Source organism: Acinonyx jubatus, chromosome C1 (genome assembly GCF_027475565.1).
Source record: "Acinonyx jubatus isolate Ajub_Pintada_27869175 chromosome C1, VMU_Ajub_asm_v1.0, whole genome shotgun sequence".
Classification (NCBI taxonomy): Eukaryota; Metazoa; Chordata; class Mammalia; order Carnivora; family Felidae; genus Acinonyx; species Acinonyx jubatus.
The window spans coordinates 41,227,496-41,251,658 of record NC_069381.1 but is presented as its reverse complement, the minus strand read 5'-3'; the positions used below and the strand labels follow the sequence as shown (position 1 = coordinate 41,251,658).

The window sequence follows — 24,163 nt, the reverse complement described above, 5'->3', positions numbered from 1 at the left end:
TTGTGGCTCTGAGAGACCCGGAGAAACAGCGAATAGGTGGCCTAGGCTGGGCTGGTGGTGCTGCATTGGGGAATGGTCTAAAGAAAGGTTGAATTAGAAAAGTTAGTAGAGTTTGGCTTTAGGGGAGGAGGCTGGATATAATAGGATGAAGTCCACATTTGCCCAACTCCCTTTCTATTCTCACTAAATGTTCCCAATGAGAAGATGGAGTCACATTTATTGAGCACCAGCTATGTGTCACATATTACCTAAATGCTTTACCAACATTGACTATAATTTTCCCAATGATGCTTGTTTTACAAATGAGGAAACTGTGTCCTAGTTACATAAAATTTCTTGCCAGGGTCTCAGAGCTAATAAATGACAGACCTGGAAACAGAATCTAGTTTGTTTGGTTTGGAACCCCAAGCTATTTCCACTACCTAAGATGACTTGATAGAAGAAAATATGAAGCAGACAAAAAAAATTTTTTAAGGGGTTTATAAAGCACTCTCCCATATAGTAGTTTTAATTCTTATAACAATTTGCCAGGAAGTCTTTTATTAACTCATTTTATAGGTGAGAAAATTGATCTGCCTAAGGTTTTACAAGTGCTGAGAGAGCCAGAGCTCAACCCAGGTGTCTCGGACACAATCTTGTGCTCTTTCCACCAAAAGAGAAGTTCATCCGATCACTTGTTCATTACATGTAATGAATTGATCTCTTGCTGGATTTTAGGGCTTTCTCCTCCTCTCTCCCCTCTTTCCTAGCTGAAGTTGGCTTCTTCCATGGGTGCTTATTTTTGCTGCCTATCAGACCGAAAGCCTTGTTTTTCATACCAATCCTTGCAGGGGCCATTTCCTTCTTTCCCCCAGCTTGGGACTAGAAATGCCTTCCCAGATGGTCCCTGGACCTTCATCTTTATTGCTTGTCATGGAGACAGTGAGCTACCCAACTCTATCATTTATGTGACTGTCACAAAAGACAGGAAGATCTGATTGATGCTTATCTCACAAATGTGTTCTGCACTCGCTGCTGTGCAGTGAGTGACCTGTCTGCTCATATCTGCCTCAGGCGGTTGCCTGCTGGGATGCTTTTTGCCTCCCTTCCAACTGTCTAAGTAGCCCCTGCCACCTTCCTGAAAAGATCTCCTTGGGGGCTTCCATCTGAATGTGCCTTGCAACTGAACCTCTCTGCCCTCTGCCTCTCCCTATTCTCACACCACCTACTGGGAATGCTGTGCTGTGTGCACATAAACAGATGTTGATAGTACAGTATGGCAAGTGCCAGGAAAGAGCTGCAGGGCGCTGGAGATGCTTCTTTACTCACGCTAAAGTTACTGAAGTTTTTAATTTCCCTAAGCGTCATCTAATCTGGGAGTCATTAAATAACAGAAGGTTTAGTCATGATACTCCAACTGACTTGCTGTGTGACCTTGGACAAATCACTTCTCTTTATAGAGCCTCATTTTATTTTTATTATTTATTCTTTTTACCTGTGCAATGAAGGGAAGTGGATCATATCAGGAATTGAAACTAGTTTTTAGTCTTGTCTCACTCCTTGTGGCAGGCATAGCTCATAAAGGCAGGCACTTTTCCCGCTGATTCTCCAGGAGGCCCCATGTGTTTTTCTCAACACAGTGTATGATGCACATTTATATGCATTCTCTTATTTAAAATTCACAGCAGCTTTCTGAGGTAGGTAATATTTTCATATCATAGATGAGGATAATGAGGCTCAGAGTTTAAGTGACTTGCCCAAGTTCATACATTGAGTTATGGGAAAGTTGGGACCAGGAGTCAGGGTTTTTGTTATGGTAAAGCTGCCACACCCAAATCTCTTCTTATTCCAAAAATCTAAGTGTGTAAACAGCTGCCTCAGAAAAAACGAAGACCAATAATATGACTTTTACATTAATAGTCTGGCACATGGCAAATGCTCAGTAAATGTTTATCGAAAGGAGTAACATAGGGTGCCTGGGTGGCTCAGTCAGTTAAGCATTTGACTTTGGCTCAGGTTCTGATCTCATGGTTGGTGAGTTCAAGCCGCATATTGGGCTCTATGCTGACGGCTCAGAGCCTGGAGCCTGCTTCAGAATCTTTGTCTTCCTCTCTCTCTGCCCCTCCCCCTTTCATGCTCCGTCTCTCTCTCTCAAAAATAAACATTAAATAATAATAATAATAATAATAATAATAATAATAATAATAATAATAGGGGCGCCTGGGTGGTTCGGTTGGTTAAGCATCCGACTTCGGCTCAGGTCATGATCTCGCGGTCCCGGTCCGTGAGTTCGAGCCCCGCGTCGGGCTCTGTGCTGCCGGCTCAGAGCCTGAAGCCTGTTTCAGATTCTGTGTCTCCCTCTCTCTCTGCCCCTCCCCTGTTCATGCTCTGTCTCTCTCTGTCTCAAAAATAAATAAACGATAAGAAAAAAGAAACAATGTATATTTAAAATAATAATAATAATAATAATTATTATTATTATTATTATTAAGAGGTAGCATACCCTAAAGATTTGCTTTAGGTCCAGTGTTGCCAGGCTGTAAGGATAGATAAAACTCAGATGAATCCAGAAGAAGAAGCAGACAGCTAATTGTAAAACAAACTCCAATAATGTAGCCCAGATTAGGGAGAGGGCAGTTGAACAAGATCTGACTATGGAAGTGAATTAAAGGGGCCAGTGAAATAATGTTTATTGAGTACCTCTCATAGGCCAAGAAACTATGCTAGATTAATTACATATGGCAACTGCTCATTCTATATGTACCACAACTCTGTGAAGAGAGAGTATTTTCCCTATTGTAAAGTAAAAATGTTGTGGCTTAGAGAGGCAGTACGACTCACCCAAAAATTCAGCTGAACAATAAATAGAGCAGGGATTTTGAACTCCCTATAATAATGCACAGTACTAGGTCTAGTCTCAACTGTTAGTTGTAACGCCTGGGCAAATCCTCAATTTCTGGTTCTCAGTTTCTTTCTTGATTAAATAGGAATTATAATCTCTCTTCTTCCAATTTTATATCCCAGGTTTAGAGAATAAAATAAGGTAGAGGACTTGCAATTGAGGTAAGGATCAAATCTGTGTTTCAGTAAAGTTACTCTTTGACCAGCAGTCCCATTTTTAGGGATCTTTCTTAAGGAAGTAATAGAAAACTGAACACATATTTATGTAAATACATGACCACTTTGATTTAATTTATAATAATTAAGAATAGAAAAGTAAAGGTACAATATTAAAGAATTGGTCATATGACACATCCATAAGATGGAATACAATGTAGTCAATTGAAATGATATTTCTGAAAAGTTTTAAAGGTCTCAATTGTAAATAAACTATTGTGGCTGTTAGTTTTTGGAAAAAAAATGAAAAAATAGAAGTCTCAGAAAAAATATTTATGATATAATGTTAAGTGAAATATACATAGAAGTTACAAACAAGGATATATGGTATGCTGTCATTTATATATAGATAAAAAGTATAAATAGATTTCTATGTTTATATATACAAAAACTATCTCTGAAGGGTGCATAAATTGGTAACATGTTTGCCTTTGAGGAGAGGACCAGAAACTGGAAGTCGGAGTGGAAAGCACTATAAACCTTTACATATTATTTATTTTTTAAGTAAAAATTAAAATAATGCCAACTACAGATGGTGATAAGATAATGCTTGCAAATAGTAAAAGTTTGAATTATTTTCAACATATGTATTACCATTTATTTATTTGTTTGTTTGTTTATTAAAGGAGATAGAAGTTTATTGAATACACTGCAAGGGAGAGGTAGGCAGGACAGCAAAGGAGAGGCTGTCTGCCCGTATTACCTTTAAAATCAACAAATAATAAGATATAATTTAAAAACAGATGGTACTTTGTTGCATAAGAAAGTAACGGAGGAAAAAAAGGCAAGGGCACCTGGGTGGCTTAGTCAGTTGAGTGTCTGACTTTTAATTTTGGCTCAGATAATGATCCCTGGGTCGTGGGATCTAGCCCACAGAGGATCTAGGCCTTTGTGCTGAATGTGGAGCCTGCTTAAGATTCCCTCTCTTTCTCTCTCTCTCCCCCTCTCTCCCTCCCTCTCTCCCTCCCTCTTCCCCTCTGCCCCACTCATGTGCACTCTCTCTCTCTCTCTAAAAAAGAAAGAAAGAAAGAAAAGAATAAAGAAAATAAGGGAGAGAATACACTTAACTGTTAATGATGGCTGTTTCTGAGTAGATGGGGTATCTTACAATGTAAAACTTTCTGTTTTACACTCTTGTGTTCTTTTCTTTTTTCTTTTTATTTATATATTTATTTATTTTGAGAGAGTGCAAGCATGAGCTGGGAAGGAGCAGAGAGAGAGGAAGAGAGAGAGAATCCCAAGCAGGCTCTGTGCTGCAAGTACAGAACCTGACTTGGGGCTCGAACTTACAAATCATGAGATCATGACCTGAGCTGAATGAAATCAAGAGTCAGACGCTTAACTGAACTGCTCAGGCACCCCTCTTGTGTTCTTTTCTAATTTTTTATAGTGAATTTATACTTTCAAAGCAAAAATTCTGTCTTGTAAACAAACAATAATGACTGGCAGCAGAGTGGAGGATGGTGTGAGGTTGTTGTGGTTGCTTCCCTTGTTTTAGGTAGGAAAAAAAGCATAATTCCTTTGAATTGCCAATTCTGGAAACAGGGTCTCCATCTGGTACCATGAAAAGCTGAAAAGTTAGGGCTATGAGACAGTTTAAGCAAGCAATGGCATCCTCCCCTCTAATCTCACTTTCTTCTTCTGTGTAAATGCTCCAGGTGTCCTCGGCACGTTCCACACCCACTAGTGAGTGTTGATCGGGGGCAGATTGATTATGGGAGTGGGGCCAAGGGTCTCAGATAAGGGCTTGAGAGCTGGGAGAAAAGAGAAAGGAAGAACAGAGGCCACCAGAGGCTAGTGGTGGCATATTTAAGAAAGTATTGTTAAAGGGCTGCTATTAGGGGCACCTGGGTGGCTCAATCAGTTAGGCATCCAATTTCGGCTCAGGTCATGAATTCGTGAATTCGAGCCCCACACCTGGCTCTGTGCTGACAGCTTGGAGCCTGGAGCCTGCTTCAGATTCTGTCTGTCTGTCTCTCTGTCTCTCTCTCTCTGCCTCTACCCTGCTCGCATTCTGTCTCTGTCTGGCAAAAATAAATAAACATTAAAAAAAATTTTAAAGGACTGCTAGTAATCCCATATATTTCTTTGACCTTTCTTCAAGAGAGCTTTAAACCTTCTACGTTTGTCAGTTCCTTGTCCTTACAGCTCACCTGAGAGGCCCATAGACTTAAACCCACCAGCCAAACTCTCTTTCTTTTCCTTTGAAGAACAAAAACAGGAATTCCCAAAGAGAGTGACACCCTGGACATTATCTCATGTTAGGGCTCTGTTCCCACCCTCCTTTGACCACTTATACAGCCTGCCCAAGAACCTAGTGCTGAGCATAAGGGGTGACTGCAGGTAGAGAAGTAGGGTACTTACTTATTCCAATAAGACTATGGGACCAAGTGCTGGATTATGGGGTTCAGATCCAAAGTGTTCTAGGAAAAGAGAGGATGGTGGCAGGTGTGAGGGAGCTGGGGTCTCAGGGAAGGCCTGGCACATAAATAAATACTTGCTGATGAGTATATGGATGAGTGAGCAAATGAACAAATAAATAAACAAAGGATCTGGGCTTTAAAGGATTTGGAATAATAATAACTTATGTTCACAGCTGTGAGGGCTTTATCAGTTTATTAAGGTCTTCCTTAGTGTTATCTCATTTGGGTCCTATAACAGCCCTGTAGGAAAAGCAGGGCAGAAATCGTCCTCTCCATTTTCCAGATGATGAGATTGAGTCCCAGAGTGATGAGTGACTTTTATTAATCCAGCACACATTTACTGAGTGCTGATTATGTACGAGTACTTATGCTAGAAGCTAGAGATGCAGAAATGAAGTACATTAAGTCCAAGATGCTTGGTCTAAAGGAGGAGCTGGAATAGTAAACAGTTTCTAAATGACACCAGTGCTGTTAGTGTGGTCTGGGGATATAGAAGCAGTAGTGCGTGCCTTTATCATGCACAACGGAAGGTGAGATTTCATTTGGATCTATAAGGATGAATAGGAGTTTATTAAGAGTCTTGTAAACAGAAAGAATACATGTCTAAAGGGATAAAGCAAGAAATAACATGGCTTAGAGTAAAGTGTATAATTTGGTTTAAAAGTGGCACTGGTTGGTAGAGAGAAAGCCTAGAAGAAGATCAAGTTTATTTTTTGGTAAGTTGGTTCTTTGGGCTTGATTTTTAGAGTTGTGGGGAGCCATGAAAGTTTTTAAAAATTTTTTTTAATGTTTATTTATTTTTGAGAGAGAGGGAGAGACAGAGCGTGAGCAGGGGAGGGGCAGAGAGAGAGGGAGACACAGAATCCGAAGCAGGCTCCAGGCTCTGAGCTGTCAGCACAGAGCCTGACACGGGACTCCAACTCACGAACTGTGAGATTATGACCTGAGCTGAAGTCGGACGCTCAGCTGACTGAGCCACCCAGGCGCCCCTTTGAAAGTTTTTGAAACAGGGGAATGATAGCCCCATGGTGGGCCTTTCCTGGAATATTCATATGTTTACTGTTTTGACTTTTTCTTTTCAAAACTCAGCTCAGGAGCTGCCTCCTACAAGAGACTCTTCCTGACCACCATGCCTCTAGGTTGGGTTAGATGTTAGATGTTTCTTGTGGGCTTCCTGGGCCAAGCCTTCCCTCTGTCCTATCACTTATCTACTGCCTTGTTACCCTGTGTTTACATGCTTTTCTACTCTAATCTGTGGCCACTCAGAGGTTATAGCACCATGTCTGATTCATATTTGTATTCCCCATACCCAGCACAAGGCTTGACCCAGAGCAACGTGCTCAGTAAATATTTGCTGAAAGAATGAATGGGAGGAACCGGGTTCCACCCCAGTCCTGAGACAACATTTGGAGCAGGTGTAGTACTGGGGTGATTCTATGGTGTGTGTGTTTCTTCAGTGATGGCTTGGGTGGAGAGAGTGTATGTGAATGGTGGAGTAACCATTAAAGATTGGTGACACTGGAGGTGTGTTCCTCCTGAGTGACCACAGGTCTTTCCTATAGATGGCTTCTGTGACTGATGGTAAAGCCGGAGTCAAAGATGCTTCTGACCAGAATTTTGACTACATGTTCAAACTGCTCATCATTGGCAACAGCAGTGTTGGCAAAACCTCCTTCCTCTTCCGCTATGCCGATGACACCTTTACCCCAGCCTTTGTCAGCACTGTGGGCATCGACTTCAAGGTGAAGACAGTCTACCGCCATGAGAAGCGAGTGAAGCTGCAGATCTGGGTGAGTCCTGAGCATCTTGCGCAGGATTGTCTTGGGGGGTGATTGGTCTGCTAGTACAAGAGCTGGGAGGCAGGCCAGTCTGGAACTTCTGGGTCTTATGGCATCAAGCACCAGTGCTGTTGAAGGCCTGGCCCCTGGACTGCCCCTTGCTGCTTTGATAGAAGTTTGCTCGCTTCTGGGGCCTCAGTTGTTTCTGCTGCTTAACTTTCTAAGAGGCTTTATCCTACCTATACAAATGAGTGACCAAGAATTTGGGCTTTGGGGTTAGAAATTTGGATTCAACTTCCAGTTCTGCCACTTATTAGTTATGGAATCTTGACTAAATATTTATCTTCTCTAGGCCACCCTTTCCTCTTTGGGGGTGTAGCATCGACATCATAGGGCTGTTGGTGCTTAGCATACTTCGTAGAATGCAGTAAATGCACTGTAAATGTTAGCTCCTGTGTCCATAATCTATTACTGTGTAATAAGTCACTTCAAAACTTGATGGCTTAAAATAACAGTAATTAATTATTACACAGTTTCTGTGGATGAAACATTTGGGGGTGGCTTGGTTTCTGTCTTGTTGCCTCTTATGAGGTTGCAGTCAGATATTGGCTTGGGTTGTCATCTGAAGACTTGAATGGGGCTAGAGGATCCCATTCCAAAGTGGCTTACTCATGTATCAGGTATTGGCTATTAGCAGGAGGCCTTAGTTCTTTCCCATGTGGTTCTCTCCATGGAGTTGTGTAAGTGCCTTCATGGCATGGCATCTGGCTTCCCCCAGGAGGAAAGATCCAAGAAAGCAGAGAGGAAGTGACAATGTCTTTTATTACTTAGCCTTAGAGTATCTTTTGGTCACTGATTCAGTGTAGGAGGAAATTACATAAGGGTATGAATCCTGGGAGGTGAGGATCATTGGGGACCACCACAGCTACTATTATTGGTATTTACCAGTGGTACTAATAAAATATATACATCTTTGAGATGATATAGCAAAATGTAGATCATATGCTTTTCAATAATGAATTATTGCCAGGATTAGATATTTTGAAAATTAGTGATTTTTAGTATTCAAAGCATGTGTTGTTTATGATCTCTCCATTCAACCTGATACATTGTGCACATATCTTATTGGCTATATACAGTACTTTTCTTTTTATAAATTATCTCCATATGTTATTATCTTCTGATTAACCCCAAGGGACAGATATTATTTTAATTCACTCCTATTTTACAGAAGAAAAAAGTCAGACTCAGTAATTAACTTGCCTTAAGTCAACCACACAGTTGCAAAGTGGGATTCCAATTGAGGCCTTCTGATTCCAAGTTTTGTGCTCTTTTCTCTACACTGTGCATGTTAGGTCTTATAGAGCCCTTATTTCCATTTATGATAATGTTAAGTATTAATTTATATAGAGATAAAAGTTTATTTTGTTCATTTAGTCTTTATTAAAATCACTGAGGAATTGTGAGTTATTAGAAATATGAGAAGCTAAAAAGACCACTCAGTTCATTAGTTCTAGAAGTGTGGTCTTCAGGTCATCAGCATCAGCATTACCTGGGAATTTATTAGAAATGCAAATTCTCAGGCCCCTCCTCAGACCTACTTAAATGAGAAACTTTGAGCTATGGCCTAACAATGTGTATTAATTATAACAAGCCTTCCAGGTGGTTTTGAGGCAGGCTAAAATTAAAGAACCACTTTGGTTTAACTACCATTTGGTTTAAGTGTCTTATGGTGAGAATCAATAAGCATTTATTAAGTACCTATTATGTGCCAACTGCTTCCACTTGTGTAATCTGACATCCTCTTGGCAGCCAATGCACAGAGAAGTGAAAGCAGAGGATATTGGGGGGTGGTGAGCAATACAGGGGAACTGGAACAAGGCTGTGAAGAGCAGGGAGGGGTGCTAAGAGGGAAATTTGCTGGAGAGGCTGTTAGGCAGTGGCTTGAGGGTAAGGGAGACCTTGCACAGCAAACAGAAGTTTCTTACCATGGGCCAGAGTTTACATACCTGACGATTCTTTAGAGACCTGAAGAAACTATTAGGAGTTTTTTTTTTTTTTTTAATCTATAAACATAAGATAAAGGTTTACTCATATTTCCTATATGGATTGACACAGATGTCTTCATTTGATCTCCACATCACGTGGTCACATATCCTACACTCAAAAAATCTTCAGGTAGGAGAAGACAGTCTGCCTTCTAAGGGATTTGGCAGTGGTGGCTCCCTCAGTCCTTCATTTATGTTCAGTACATTGTGAACTTTTGCAGTTTCTCTGTCCCTGGTTAAGTGGATTTATTGATTATACTACCTAATTTTAACTAAATAAACCCTCACAATGGATATGTGGCTTTAAAAGAGTCCTGCGAAGAAACCTCTGCCTGAAGACTATACTAATTATAGTGAGCCCAAGTGAGCATGGAAAATGGCTGAACTGATGTTTCTCAGACTCCCAGCATAAGTTCATTGTCAGCCATGTTTTGAGGTAAAATCAATGATGATCTAATTAGATCTGACATAGTCAATCACATTGCTTTTGCTAAAAAAAAAAAATTAGCAAAGAGATTTTGTGCGTGTGTGCATATGTGCTTTTCTATAGCAGAGAAAAAGTTTTCTGTACTGTTCATAAATACATTAAAATGTAAAGATTTAAATATTTGTCATTTTTATGAGTTTTAACATCTTTTGTGTACAGATATAGATCTATATGTATGTGTAATCTAAATAAATATACAAATATTGTGGGTATGTGCTCACATTGTTCACATGGCCTTACTTAAAGGGCATAAATTTGGAGACCATTACCAGACCATGGGGAACCATAGAAGGGTTTTAATAAGGTCAGATTTGCATTCTAGAAAAATCCCTTCTTTCAGTTTGGAGAAAGGATGGAAATAAGGCAAAGAAACCAGTGGTTCAGGTAAGTTATAAGGGCCTGAATTAAGTGTATTAGTCTGCTTGGGCTACCGTAACAAAATACCACAGACTGGACGGCTTAAACAATAGAAATTTATTTTCTTCTAGTTCTAGAGGCTGGAAGTTCAAGATCAAAGTGCTAGCAAGGTTGATGTTTGACAAGAACTCTTCCCTTGTGTTGCAGATAGCTGCCTTCTAGCTGCGTGCCCACATGGCCTTTCCTTGGTGCTTATATATGGAGAGTGAGGGAGCTCTCTGGTGTCTCTTCTTATAAGGACACTAATCCTATCAAATCAGCCACCCCGCCCCCCGCTTATGGTCTCAATTAACCTTAATCACTAACTTAGAATCCTCATCTCCAAATATAGCCACACTGGGGGGTTAGGACTCCAACCTATGAATTTTAGGAGAATGCAGACATTTGGAACATAATATCATGACAGTGACAAAGTGACCAAAGGGATGGAAATGAGGAGAGAGATTTAGGACTAGAATTTACAGAATTTGATGATCAATTAATTGTTTAGGAAGAAGGAGGAACACATATCTGCTTATATATATCTGCTTACATATATTTACTTCTGTAAACAAAAGTTCTGTGATTTTTTTTTAATTATGTGAGCTTTGGTAAGTCACTCTATTTCTATGAATAGATAATATCCTCAACTGTAAAAGGCTCACAGGTTTGTTGACGGGGGGGTGCTACATGCGATAACATAGTATTGTGCCTAGCACATATTAGGAACACAATAAATGTTAGGTTCCTTTTTCTCTCTGTTCCTGATCTAAATGCAAAGTGTGACTGGGTTCCTTGCCAGATTTTCCACCCATGGTTCCAGGAGTGCTGGAACATCACTAGCACTGTCTGAAATGTTCAGTTAAATTTCTCTGGTCAATTTGATCTCTCAGGGGATTTCAGAAAGCCATTGTCAGGGTGGAAGGTGGAGAGGGAGGAAGAGGAGGTTATGAGCATTGCTGAGCAGGACCATTCGCAAAAAGAGTTTCTATCATCTCTGGAGGATGTTGGATGATGAAGGTATTGGTAGTGCTTTGTTCCCTGGGGTCCCTGAATACATAGGTCCCTAAGAGCCCCCTCTGTTTCATGAGAGGTTAATTATTGTGGATCAGAGATGAGAATCTTACTGGGGAGGTGGGGGTAGGGGAGAAGTCTCATTAATAGAGAGTGAGAGCATGCACAGGTGTGAAGGGAGAGAGATTAGGTAACTCCACAGCAACAGACCTGACTAGAGGCCATTTACTGCTTGGTGCTGGTTGCCAAGCAACCACTGGAGGCCTGTGGGAAGAGATGAGCAGGAGAGGGCCTTCCACTACTTCCATTTTGAGCCCATTGCAGGGACTGTTGGGTCTGGTGCTGGTCAAGGGAAGAATCTGGGTGTGTGTGGGAGGACTCAGCTGACCTAGGACTCTGGAGTCCTGGGTTCCAGTCCTGGCTCTGCCCTCCAGTCATGTGAGCTGGAGTGACCCTTCTCCTCCATGGGCCTTCCCTATCAAACGGAGAAAATAATCCTTGTTCTTCATGCCTCATGAGTTGTTGTGAAGATCAAGTGAGGAAATGCAAAGGAGAGCCTAAAGAGAACTATGAAGCTTTGAGATCAGAGGATTATGGATATTGTCCGCTATGTGAATTCTTCTTGTATATGCTTTCAATCATTCTTTGTATCTTTCCCACCTGCCCTCTGACCCAGGGAAGTATTGATCTCCTTAAAAGAATTGGTGTTTAAGTCAGAGATGTGAAGTTACTTGTGTAGAGCCAAACTGTAAACTTCATTCTTTAATTCATTCAGTAGATATTTACCTGGTGCTCACTCTATGCCAGGCATTATACTAGCTATGGGGAAACACCCTTCCTACTTACATGGAGTTAACCCTCTAGGAGGGGAGATAAATACTAAGTACATGAATAAAAAATACATAATTTTATCTGTGGTAAGGACCCTGAAGGAAAAGAATAGACTTGTTTCAAACCCAGGCACTGGGACTCCGAACTCTGGAATCGCTGAACTGTGACTTTAATCTCATCCCTGGGCTTGCAGCTGGACTTCAGGGTCAAATTCTATTCACAATTTAAATTTCTTTAATGTTTTATTTTTATTTTTGAGAGAGACAGACTGCGAGTGGCATGGGGGGGGGGGTTGGGAGCAGAGAGAGAGGGAGACACAGAATCTGAAGCAGGCTTTGAGCTATGAGTACAGAGCCCAACATGGGGCCTGAACTCACGAACTGTGAGATCATGGGCCCGAGCCAAAGTTGGATGCCTAACTGACTGAGCCACCCAGGTGCCCCTCTATTCACAATTTAAAAGGCTAGCTTAGTTGATGACCTTCACCATACCAGTTCACTTCAGAACTGTCTCTGTTAAGGGACATGGTGGCAGGGGTCTCCATTGTGGAAAGATAGTATCTCCTGCTTACATCCACCAGTGAGGCTTTGGGTGACCTGAATGTCCAGAAAGGTTTAAAGATAGGAGTACCTCACGTGTTTGGGATTACTTGTATAAAGATTGGGGAATATACTGGCTGGCCTGTCCAACATTCTTCTGTTGGCTGTTTTAAGAACTCTGTCTTGTGAAGGATTTATAGGCCACTATCCTTACTCCTGGGCCTCTTGTGGTATCACTGTTTCCTATCATCTTTCTTTCTCCGCAACTCATTCCTTTGAAGCCCTCAGTTACTAAGGCCCTTGTGTGTACTTCCATTATTCTATTTCTTTGTTGTGGTAGTAGTGAAGTGTATAAAGCACCAACATATTGCCTGGCATGGGGGAAACACTCAACAAACAGTAGTATTTATTAAGGTTCCCGGGTGATCAAGAAATGATACTCATTTTCCTCCCCATTTAAGTTTGGAACCAAGTGAGAGATAGATGCAGGAGTCAGAGAGATGGGGAGTAATGTGACAGCCTTACTACTGATAAAAGCTAGGATGAATCACATGGCCCAAGTCCTCAGGGAAGTAGAGCTTGCTAATACTTCACTCTGGAGTCGGATAGATGTAGAAACCCAATCACAGGCCAACATGGGGAGCTAGCTGCAATCTGCTCATGCAGTGTACACCCAAGGTCAAAGTCCATGTGGCCCAGACTTACTAATGCTTCAGACCTAAAGCATCCCACTCAGGACGATAGTAGATGCCTCTATGTCCATGTTCAGTCTTTCTCATGGAGGAAAGGAGGGTGCCTCCTCCAACAGCTCTTTTTGTATTAAAGAGATAGATGGAAGTAAGCATTCACTCCAAAAGGAGGTTGAGTACAATAATGAAAGCCAGGAAAAATAGGAGGAGTCTTAACAGATTTCCTGGGAATCCTGAATTTCACAGTTACACGATCCACTTCCTATGTAACCAGGAGCTGAAAAAGTAAGACCAGGTGAGACAGGGCTGTTGGGAGTCAGCTAGGTTTACTCACTAGCCAACTACCTTATTCCCACACAGCCACCTCAATGAAATTTAGGTTACCACATGATTTTGGAGTCACTTGTAAATATTAAAAGTAGTGAATATTAAATCTGGGAATGCAAAAAACTTGTATCTTGGAACCAGTAAGATAACAATAAATGGAATGGGGTTTAGGAATATGGGGAAATATAATCATACCAGAAGCCTAGACTAAGAAGGATTGTGGATCTTAAGTAGTCTTTAAAAAATTTTTTTTTTCAATCTTTAGTTATTTTTGAGAGACAGAGAGACAGAGTGTGAGCAGGTAAGGAACAGAGAGAGAAGGAGACACAGAATCTGAAGCAGGCTCCAGGCTCTGAGCTGTCAGCACAGAGCCTGATGTGGGGCTCCAACTCATGAACCGTGAGATCACGACCTGATCTGAAGTCGGACACTTAACCAACTGAGCTACCCAGGTGCCCCTTAAGTAGTTTTTTTTTAATTAAAAAAATTTTTTTAACGTTTATTTATTTTTTAGACACAGAGAGAGAGAGAGCATGAATGGGGGAGGGTCAGAGAGAGGGAGACACAGAATCTGAAACAGGCTCCAGGCTCTGAACTGTCAGCACAGAGCCCGACGCGGGGCTCGAACTCACGGACCGCGAGATCATGACCTGAGCTGAAGTCCCCCGCTTAACCGACTGAGTCACCCAGGCACCCCAAGTAGTTTTTTAACAAATATTTACTGTGGCTTACACTGGTAATAGAGAAATTAATATGAAGAGACACATCCTGTGCTCTCCAGAAACTAGTGCGATTGGATTTACCTGTGAGCTCCAAAAGTGAAATGAATAGCATAGTTCTCTTGTTCTGGTTAAGGGAAACAAACTAGGACATCAGGAGAGATTGACTTTTTCTAAGAATTTAAGAATATATAATAATGGATTATATGAGATTGGGCAGCAGTTACCATAAATTACCATAAATCTAGTGGTTTAAAACAACACAATTTATTATCTTACAGTTCTAGAGGTCAGAAGTTCAAAATTGGTGTCACTGGGTTAAAAATTGAAGTGTTGGAGGCGCCTGGGTGGCTCAGTTGGTTGAGTGACTCTTGATTTCCACTCAGGTCATGATCTTATGGTTCATGAGTTTGAGCCTTGCATTGGGCTCTGTGCTGACAATGTGGAGGCTGCTTGGATTCTCTCTCTTTCCCTCTCTCTCTCTGCCTCTCTCTCTCCCAAGTAAGTAAACTTAAAAAAAATTGAAGTGTTTGCAGGTGGGCATTCCTTCTGGCAGCTCTAGCGGAGAATCCATTAATTTGCAGTTTTCAGCTTCTGGAGGCCACTTGCATTCCTTTGCTTGGGGTCCCTTCCTCCATTTTCAAAGCCAGTAATGCAATATCTTTCAATCTCTCTCTCTCTCTCTCTCTCTCTCTCTCTCTCTCTCTCTGACCTTCCTGTTTTTCTCTTATAAGGACTCTTTCATGATCTTGGGCTCACATGAATAATCAGGATAATCTCCCACCTCAAAACCTTAATTTAATCCCATTTATGAAGCCCTTTTTGCCATGCCAGGTAACATATTCACACGTTCTTGGAATTAAGATGTGAGTATCTTTTGGGATGCTATTGTTCTGACTACCACAGCATCTATTAATAACATGGAAAAGATCTGTTATACACCTGAAGCTAATATTATACTGTAAATTAACTGGAATTTAAACAAAAACTAAACAAACAAACCCTCAAACCTAACCCCCCCACACCAAAAACAAACAAACAAACAAACAAACAAATAAATAAAAGTGATAGAGGCAAAAACAAAACAAAACAAAACAACCCACGGAAAAGATCTAATATAAATGCTCCCTATCCTTCGAGACTCTAACTTAAGTTCTCTCTCCTCTGATGTTAGTCCCCGCTGCCAGCTGCCTGAAACAGGCACTGTTTATGTCTTAGGCTTACACTGCCCACTGAGAATGCCTGTCACATTGTTAGGTCCCAATAAGCCTATGAGCTCAGAGCTTATCACACCTTAGTCTCTCATTTTAGACATGAGGCTAAGGTCCAGAGAGATACAGACTTTACTAAGGGGCTGCAGCAAGGTTTCCTAACACATTTCAGTGCTCTTGAAGTCTGTCCACCTGAGCATAGAGAGACTGACGGGCAGCATAGAAGAGGCTGGAGGCTGAACAGGAACACTAGGGCTCTGACAGGGCCCTGTTGCTCCAGGAATCTGGAGACAGTTCTGTGTACAACATCTCATGCTTAGCTCTTATGATAATCAGAATTGATTTTTATAGGCAGCAAGTTTCCTGGTGTGGCTGCAGAGATATGTTGACACTCACCTCCCAAAGCCTGTAGGAACCAGCTGCTAGACAGGTTTAATCTGATTTTTTAAATCACAGCAAAGACTATGGGAAGTCAAACCAGAATTGCAGGCCTCATCTGCCTTTGTAACTTGTAAATAAATTAACCAGAAGTCCCGACTGGCTATTCCAGGGGTCTGTGTTCTTTAAGGCTACCACCCCTTTACCTCTACCCAAACTGGTGTGGGTGGAAAGTAAATACCTACAAGCCATTTGCATACTCATTCATTCAACAAACCTGTACCTATTACGTGCCAGGCACTGTCATAAGAGGGCAAATACACAGCTATGATACAATATGAATGATATAATAAAGGAGTGAAGAAAGTGCCAGGAAAGGGAAAGGAGCTGCTACCTCTGCATGGGGAAGTTATTTTAGGCTCCACGAAGAGGGGACACTTGAGCTGGGTCTTAGCAAATGAGTCAGAGTTTTTCAGGTTAATGCTGGGGAAGATCTTTTCAAGCAAAAGGAAACACATTTATTTGCAAAAGCATGATCACTTTTAGGGACCTGTTATATGCCTGGCTGTGGTAGGTGAAACAACATCCCTACCTCTAAGGGGCACTCAGTGCAGTAAGACAGATATAACACACATACAAATTATCAATGATGCTGTAGACATGAATGATGCCTTGAGAGGTACAGAAAGTTTTAAGGGAGTTCAGAGAGGGAGTGCTCCCTCTCAGCTTGACAGCATCAGGGAAGGGTTCATTGAGGAGGTGGCCTTATTGTAATGAAAGTCGGGTCTAGCAGATATTAACATCCTCAGAGGCAGAGCTATCTGTCTCATTCTTCTAGGTCTGTGGTCCAGGCTGACCTCAGTTTTTGACTCAGAGGCAATGTTCTGACATTCCCTGAAACGATTTGCATGTTCAGGAAGCAGTGCAGCGTGTCCTTAGGAGCAGAGACTTTAGAGTGAGCCAGGTCCATGCTCCAAACCCATTTCTGCGACTGTTACCTTGTTCATGTCCCCTTTCTTCCTTGTGTTTTTCTTTCTTCTTTTTGAAATAAGGATAGTTTTAGTAACAACTACATAGTGTTGTTGAGAGAAGGAAATAAGATAATGCTTAGCATGTAGTAAGTGATCATTAATTGGTAGTTTTTGTTATTATTAATTCTGGTACTCTCAGGGATTGATTTGTGGCACCAAAGTCTGGATGTTATCTGAGCTGGACTCTGCATCTTTTAGGATTTGATGAACATCCATCTGAATTCTTTCTCTGAGTCCTGAGCTGACTCTGCAGTGGTTGGTGGCTGATCTCTTTGACAGAGCTGTGCCTGATGGCACATGCAGTTTAGCTGGGGGGATAGAACAATTTAGAAAGCCATAAAAAACTAAAATATGTGGTACTGAATAAATTTAATGGAAGTTTAAAGGAAAGAGTTCAGTAAGAGTGGGTAAGAAAGACTTCTGGGAGGAAAGCAGCAAGGGGACCACTATAGGATGGGGAAAGAAGGAAGGTTGTGATGGAGACATCCCAAGCAAGGGGATTGACATTAGAGGAGGGCATGATTTGTAGTGTACTTTGTACAGTGTTTTTCCAGTGAGGTGACTGGACTTCTCCCATATGTAAGTCACAGCTCCTGCCTCTGCCTCAATTGCCATGTGGTGTAGCCATTCCCTCCTTACAATATTTACATTGTACACACCAAGCATAGTTCTAGGTGCTACAGATACAGCAGTAAAAGTAACAGACAGAATCCCCTATCCCAGATTTCCCTAGATTTAAGGGGGAAGACTGGCAGTAAACAAGCAAAATATACAGTATATGCTATGATGATGTGTTCTGGGGAAAAATATGGCAGGAAAAGGGATATAGGAAGTGGAGTGTTATTTTTAAACATTTTAAAAATATTTATTTATTTATTTTTGAGAGAGAGAGAGACAGAGTGTGAGCAGAGGAGGGGCAGAGAGAGAGGGAGACACAGAATCCAAAGCAGGCTCCAGGCTCTGAGCTGTCAGCACAGAGCCTGATGTGGGGCTTGAATTTACGAACCACAAGATCATGACCTGAACCAAAGTCAGATGCTTAACTGACTGAGCCACCCAGGTGCCCTTGAAGTGGAGTGTTATTTATTTGTTTGTTTATTTATATGTTTAAAAATGTTTAATATAATTTACTGTCAAGTTAGCTAACATATATTGTATAGAGTGTATTCTTGGTTTTGGGGGTAGATTCCTGTGATTCATTGTTTACATACAACACCCAGTGCTCATCCCAGCAAGTGCCCTCCTCAATGCCCATCACCTATTTTCCCCTCCCACCCCACCCCCGTATCAACCCTCGGTTTGTTCTCTGTATTTAAGAGTCTCTTATGGGTTTGCCTCCCTTTCTGTTTGAAACTATTTTTTCCCCTTCCCTTCCCCTATGGTCTTCTGTCAAGTGCCTCAAGTTCCACATATGAGTGAAAACATATGATAACCTGTCTTTCTCTGACTGACTTATTTCACTTAGCAGAATACCTTCCAGTTCCATCCACATTGTTGCAAATGGCAGGATTTCATTCTTTCTCATTGCCAAGTTGTAGTCCATTGTATATATAAACTATATCTTCTTTATCCATTCATCAGTTGATGGACATTTGGGCTCTTTTCATGATTTAGCTATTGTTGAAAGTGCTGCTATAAACATTGGGATACAAGTGCCCCTATGAATCAGCACTCCTGTATCCTTCGGTTAAATTCCAAGTAGTGCTATTGCTGGGTCCTAGGGTAGTTCTATTTTTAATTTTTTTGAGGAAACTCCACACTGGGAAGTGCAGTGTTATTTAAAATTTCTCAAAATAAATAAACATTCAAAAAAGTGAAAAAAACTTTTATTTGAATATAACTGATCCTCAATGTTATATTAATTTCTGGTGTGCAACATAGTGATTCAACTTCTCCATGCATTATGCTGTGCTCACCACAAGGGTAGCTATTGTCTGTGTAATATCACTGACCATATTCCCTATGCTGTGTTCTTTATTCTCATAACTTATTTATTCCATAACTGGACTTTGGAGGGTTTTTTTAAAATTAATTAATTTATTCTTGAGTTAGAGGGTGGGGCAGAGAGAGAATGTGGGCCAAGGAGGGGCAGAAAGAGAGGGAAAGAGAGAATCCCAAGCAGGCTCCACACTGTGAGTGCAGTGCCCCATGGGGGGCTCAGACTCATGAACTGTGAGATCATGACCTAAGCCAAAATCAAGAGCCGGGGAGTTGGATCACCTGGGTGACTCAGTCGTTGAGCATCCAACTTTGGCTCAGGTCATGATCTCACAGTTTGTGAGTTGGAGCCCCACATAGGGCTTACTGCTATTGGCACAGAGCCTGCTTCAGATCCTCTGTCTCCCTCTCTCGTCCCCTTCCCCTGCTTGTGCTCTCTGTCTCAAAAATAAAACATTAAAAAAAAAGTCAGACGCTTAACTGATTAAGTACCCAAGTGCCTCTGGACTTTGTGGTTTTTAAAAACAGCTTTATTGATGTATAACTGGTACACAAAACAACCTGTACATATTTAATGTATGCCATTTGATTAATTTGGACATATGCAAACATATGTGAAACCATCACCATAATCAAGATGATAGACATATTTATCACATCTAAAAGTTTTCTTGTGTCCTCTTCCCCAAATCTTTTTTTTTTTTTTGGTGAGATTTACCTTTTAATAAAATTTTAAGTGCATAATATAGTGTTGTTAATTATAGGCACTATGCTGTACAGCAGATCTCTAGAACTTATTCATCTTATATCACTGAAACTTTATACCAATTACATAATTCCCCATTTTTCCCTCCCCATAGCCCCTGGAAACCACTGTTCTATTCTCTGCTTCTATGAATTTTACTACTTTAGATATGTCATATAAATAGAATCATGCAGTATTTATCTTTCTGTGATTGGCCTATTTCACTTAGCATAATGTCCTCCAAGTTCATCCATGTTATTGCAAATGGCAAAATTTCCTTTTTTCAAAGGCTGAATAATATTCCATCATATGTGTATACCACATTTTCTTTATCCATTCATCTATCAATAGATAGTTGGGTTGTTTCCATATCTTGTTACTGTGAATACTGCTGCAGTGAACATGGGTTTACAGATATCCCTGAGATTCTGATTTCAGTTCTTTTGGGTACATACCCAGAAGTAGGATTGCTGGATTATATGGCAGTTCTATCAGAGAACTTGAAAAGACATTTCTCCAAAGAAGACCTACAAATGGGCCAACAGATATATGAAAAATGCATCAAGGAAATGCAAATCAAGACCATTAGATATTACCTCACATGTTAGGATGGCTATTTAAAAACAAAACAAAACACAAGTGTTGGCAAGGATGTGGGGAAATCAGAACCGTTGTTTCACTTGTTCACTGTTCTAACCTTGTGTACTGTTGGTGAGAATGTAGGTGCAGCCACTATGGATCATATGAAGATTCCTTAAAAAATTAAGAAAAGGTAGGGACGCCTGGGTGGCTCAGTAGGTTGAGCGTCCGACTTTGGCTCAGGTCATGATCTCACGGTTTGTGAGTTTGAGCCCCGCATCGGGCTTTGTGCTGACAGCTCGCAGCCTGGAGCCTGCTTTGGATTCTGTGTCTCCCTCTCTCTCTGCCCCTCCTCCACTCACTCTTTCTCTCAAAAATAAATAAATGTTAAAAAAAAATTAAGAAAAGGCTTTTGGTTTTACTCAGAATGAGATGGGAGGGTTTTGAGCAGAGGAATTACATGATCTGGCTAACATTCTTAAAATCAACTTTATTTTTGGATAATTTTAGATTTATAGAAAATTTGCAATGAGAGTACAGAGAGTTCTCATATATCCTTCACCCAGTTTCCCTAATATTAACATCTTACATTACCATGGTGCATTTGTCAAAACTAAGAAATTAAAATTAGTACAATATTATTAACCAAACTATAGACTTTATCTGGATTTCACTAGTTTTCAGATAATGTCTTTTTACTGTTCCAGGATCCAATTCATGTTATATTTAATAACATATTTTAAAAATTGAGGTATAATTCATATCTCATAAAATTCACCTTTTTAAAGTATACAGTTCAATGATTTTTACTATTCCTAAAATTGTGCAACCATCACTACTAACTCCAGAATATTTTAGTGGCTTACATTTCAATATTTAATATGATTGCTCTGAGGAAGGATTATGCCTACATCAAGAATAAATTATAAAGAGACAAAGGGCAGAAGCAGGGAAGATCAGTTAGGATGTGTAATAATCCAGGCCAGGAGTAATGCATCTGGAAGTTGAGTGGTAGTAAAAGTGGTCAGATTCTGGGTATATGTTGAAAATATTGCTGACGGTATTTGCTAATGAATTGGTAGTGGGGACAGAAGGAAGACGAGGAGTCAGGGACAATGCCGAGGGTTTGGGCTGAGTGACCAGAAGGTTGAAGATGCGTCTAATGGAGAAGGGAAGACTGCAGGGAGAGCAGGATTTGGGGGAGATAATTGGGGCTGAGTTCTGTTTATGTTGAGTTTGAAAAGCCTTTTGGAAAACTGAAGGGAGATATAGAATAGGCTGTTGGAGGGGTGCCTGGGTGGCTCAGTCGGTTGAGTGTCCGACTCTTGGTTTAGGCTCAGGTCATGATCTCACAGTTCCTGTGATCAAGCCCCATGTTGGGCTCTGTGCTGACAGCATGGAGCTTGCTTGGGATTCTCTCTCTCCCTTTCTCTCTCTGCCCAAGTCCTGCTCAAACGCACTCTCTCTCAAAATAAATAAATAAACATTAAAAAAAAAAAAAGGTAAAAGGACTCAAATGTGTGGTACCTGAAGGTGAAGGGAAAAGTGAGTCAGAAAAGGTTTTTGTTTTTTGTTTTTTAAGATGGTAGAAGTACCAGTATGTTCGTGTGCTGGTGGAACAATCCAATAGCAGTCAACCAACCAAACTACCAACAAAGAAACAAAAACACAAACCTGGTGCTGTAGGAGAGAGAGGACAATTACTGGGATAATATCCTTGAATTGATAAGAGGAGGTGGCATCACAAGCAGGGGGTAAGCCCTTGCTAGGAGCACAGACTGTGCATCCACATCAACAGGAGAGAGAACAAAGAGGCTGGGCACAGGTGTGGCCAGGGGCTACATGTGCTGGTGGGGGTTCTCCTGGATACGATTTTGGGATGAAGTAGAAAGCAAGGTCATTGGTGGAGAGTGAGGATGGGGAGCAGGCAGTGTGGAGATTCAAGAAGAATGTCATCTAGGAAGAGTGAATAGACTAGGGAAATGTAATTTGATTGCTCATTAGCATTAAGGCTCTACTTGAAATTAGTGATCATAAATTTAAATTCATGAATTCATGAATTTGAAGCAAGGTTGTATGTTTCTCTGCAACCATGATTTGCTCTGTGGATACAGTCATAGAGTAGGCAGAGAGTTGGCTTTAATGAAAGTATTGTTTTGCTGAGTATGGACAAAGCAATAGAAGGCCAGGGGAGTCAGGGTTTTGTACAGAGAAGCCATTGTATAATGACCATAGGATTCAAGCTGGGCAGAGAGGGAAGTGATGACATAAGGCGGGTAGAGGACAGTGAAAAGATCACAGGGGGTTGATGAGCATTGAGAAGGAATGAGCTAGAAAGATCATAGAGATCAGAAAGTGGGAGACTGGAAATACTATTGGCAATGACAAGGTGCAGGGTATGATGATGAGGGTGAATGGCTGAGCTGGATTAGAAATGAACATTACTAGAAGAAAGCTCAAGGAAATGAGAGTCCAAGATATTGGAAGTCTCATCTCTGTGGATATTGAAATGACCAAGAATTATGGAGAGAGTAACAATGAACCAGGAGGTGTTGATTGGTCAGTAGACAAATAAGTGGGTGGCACAGTCTCATGATGCTCGAGATTCAAAGCTGAAGGTGTTTTGATTTGACTTTTGAAGGAGGGAAAGAATGATCTGGAAGTAGAGGTGAAAAGCAGCAATATCTACCCCACCTCCTGGCCCAGAGATTCAAAGGTGGTAAGAGGGAAAGGGACTATCAATTTGGAGGTGTTAGGAGAAGGTGTGGCCTCAGGGAAAGCTGGTTTCAGTCACAGCAAGGGGGTGAAGAAAACATTCAGAGAAGAGGCTGAGGAAAACGAGATTTCTCTGATGACTCTGTGTTTCAGAAGGCCCAGTGAAAGGTGTCAGTACGGAGGGGACTGGAGAGGGTTGGAAAAGATAATGTGCTGAGCTGTATGAGATTCAGAGTCCAGAGATCAAGAATGGCTTGAGAGGCTTGGGATGCTTGCCATGACTGACATGAATAGAGGAATAAAAGGTGCAACGTAAATTAAAATGCAGACAGATGGCACCAAGACAGGCGGTGGTTGTAGGGGAAGAGGAATAGGGCCTTGCTTCCTCTTGGTCCCTGCTTTTAGAAGTCAAGAGGCTGGTGGAGATGCCATTCTTACTTGGACTGCCTTCCTCTCGATTTCACACATCAGTGATTATTGTGGCAATAAACACCAACTACCATTTATGTAAAATATCCTCACCTGCATCATGGGGCTAATAATACCTCTCACAGGACTAGCATAAGCTGCCAGTGGCACTGGCTGATGGCCATCTGTGCTCAGTGCTAAAAAAATTTTTTTAAGTAATCTCTTCCCCCAATGTGGGGCTTGAACTCATGACCCTGACATCAAGGGTCACAGGCTTCACCGACTGAGCCAACCAGGAGCCCCTATACTCAGTGCTTTTATCAACTCATTTCATCCTCACAAAACCCTATGAGCTAGGTGCTGTTATCGTCCCTATTTTACAGATAAGTAAACCGAGGTCCGGAGAAGTTAGGTAGCTTAAGTTCATACAAATAGCATGTAACAGAGTCCAGATTTGAACTGAGTTCTGTCTTTAAACCCCCCCATGTCCTGTGCCGTTACTCTTCGTGTTATATCTTCACATGGATAAGGGCTTGGGTGCTTAGAAAGCACTCAATAGATGGTAAAGATGTTGCTAAGAGTTGTAATTTATTGGGAAGCAACTATATATTGTGCAAATGATTACATGCATTTTTCAAAAAGTGATTACAACTATGCTGCACAGAACAAATGAGAAAACTAAGACTCAAAAGTTAAGGAACTTAATCTTACTAAGATTGGTAAGTGATAGAGCAGAGATTCAAAATTAAGGCCATCTGCTGTGGAGCCTGTATTCTTTTCACAGCCAACTCCCCTCCCACTCTTCCCACTG

At 41.2% G+C, this 24,163-nt stretch overlaps 1 protein-coding gene across 3 annotated transcripts in view; it reads left to right on the top strand.

Annotated features, from left to right (window-relative positions):
* RAB3B (RAB3B, member RAS oncogene family) overlaps positions 1-24,163 on the top strand; it is a 68,977-nt gene that overhangs the window by 2,239 nt on the left and 42,575 nt on the right. For 2 of the 3 annotated variants that reach the window (XM_053214031.1, XM_015086623.3), the window contains exon 2: positions 7,082-7,309. In XM_053214031.1, the coding sequence (XP_053070006.1) occupies positions 7,082-7,309 (228 nt within the window). Of the gene's footprint in view, positions 1-3,331; positions 6,935-7,081; positions 7,310-24,163 lie in introns of those variants that run through there. The other variant, XM_015086624.3, reaches the window with a different exon arrangement.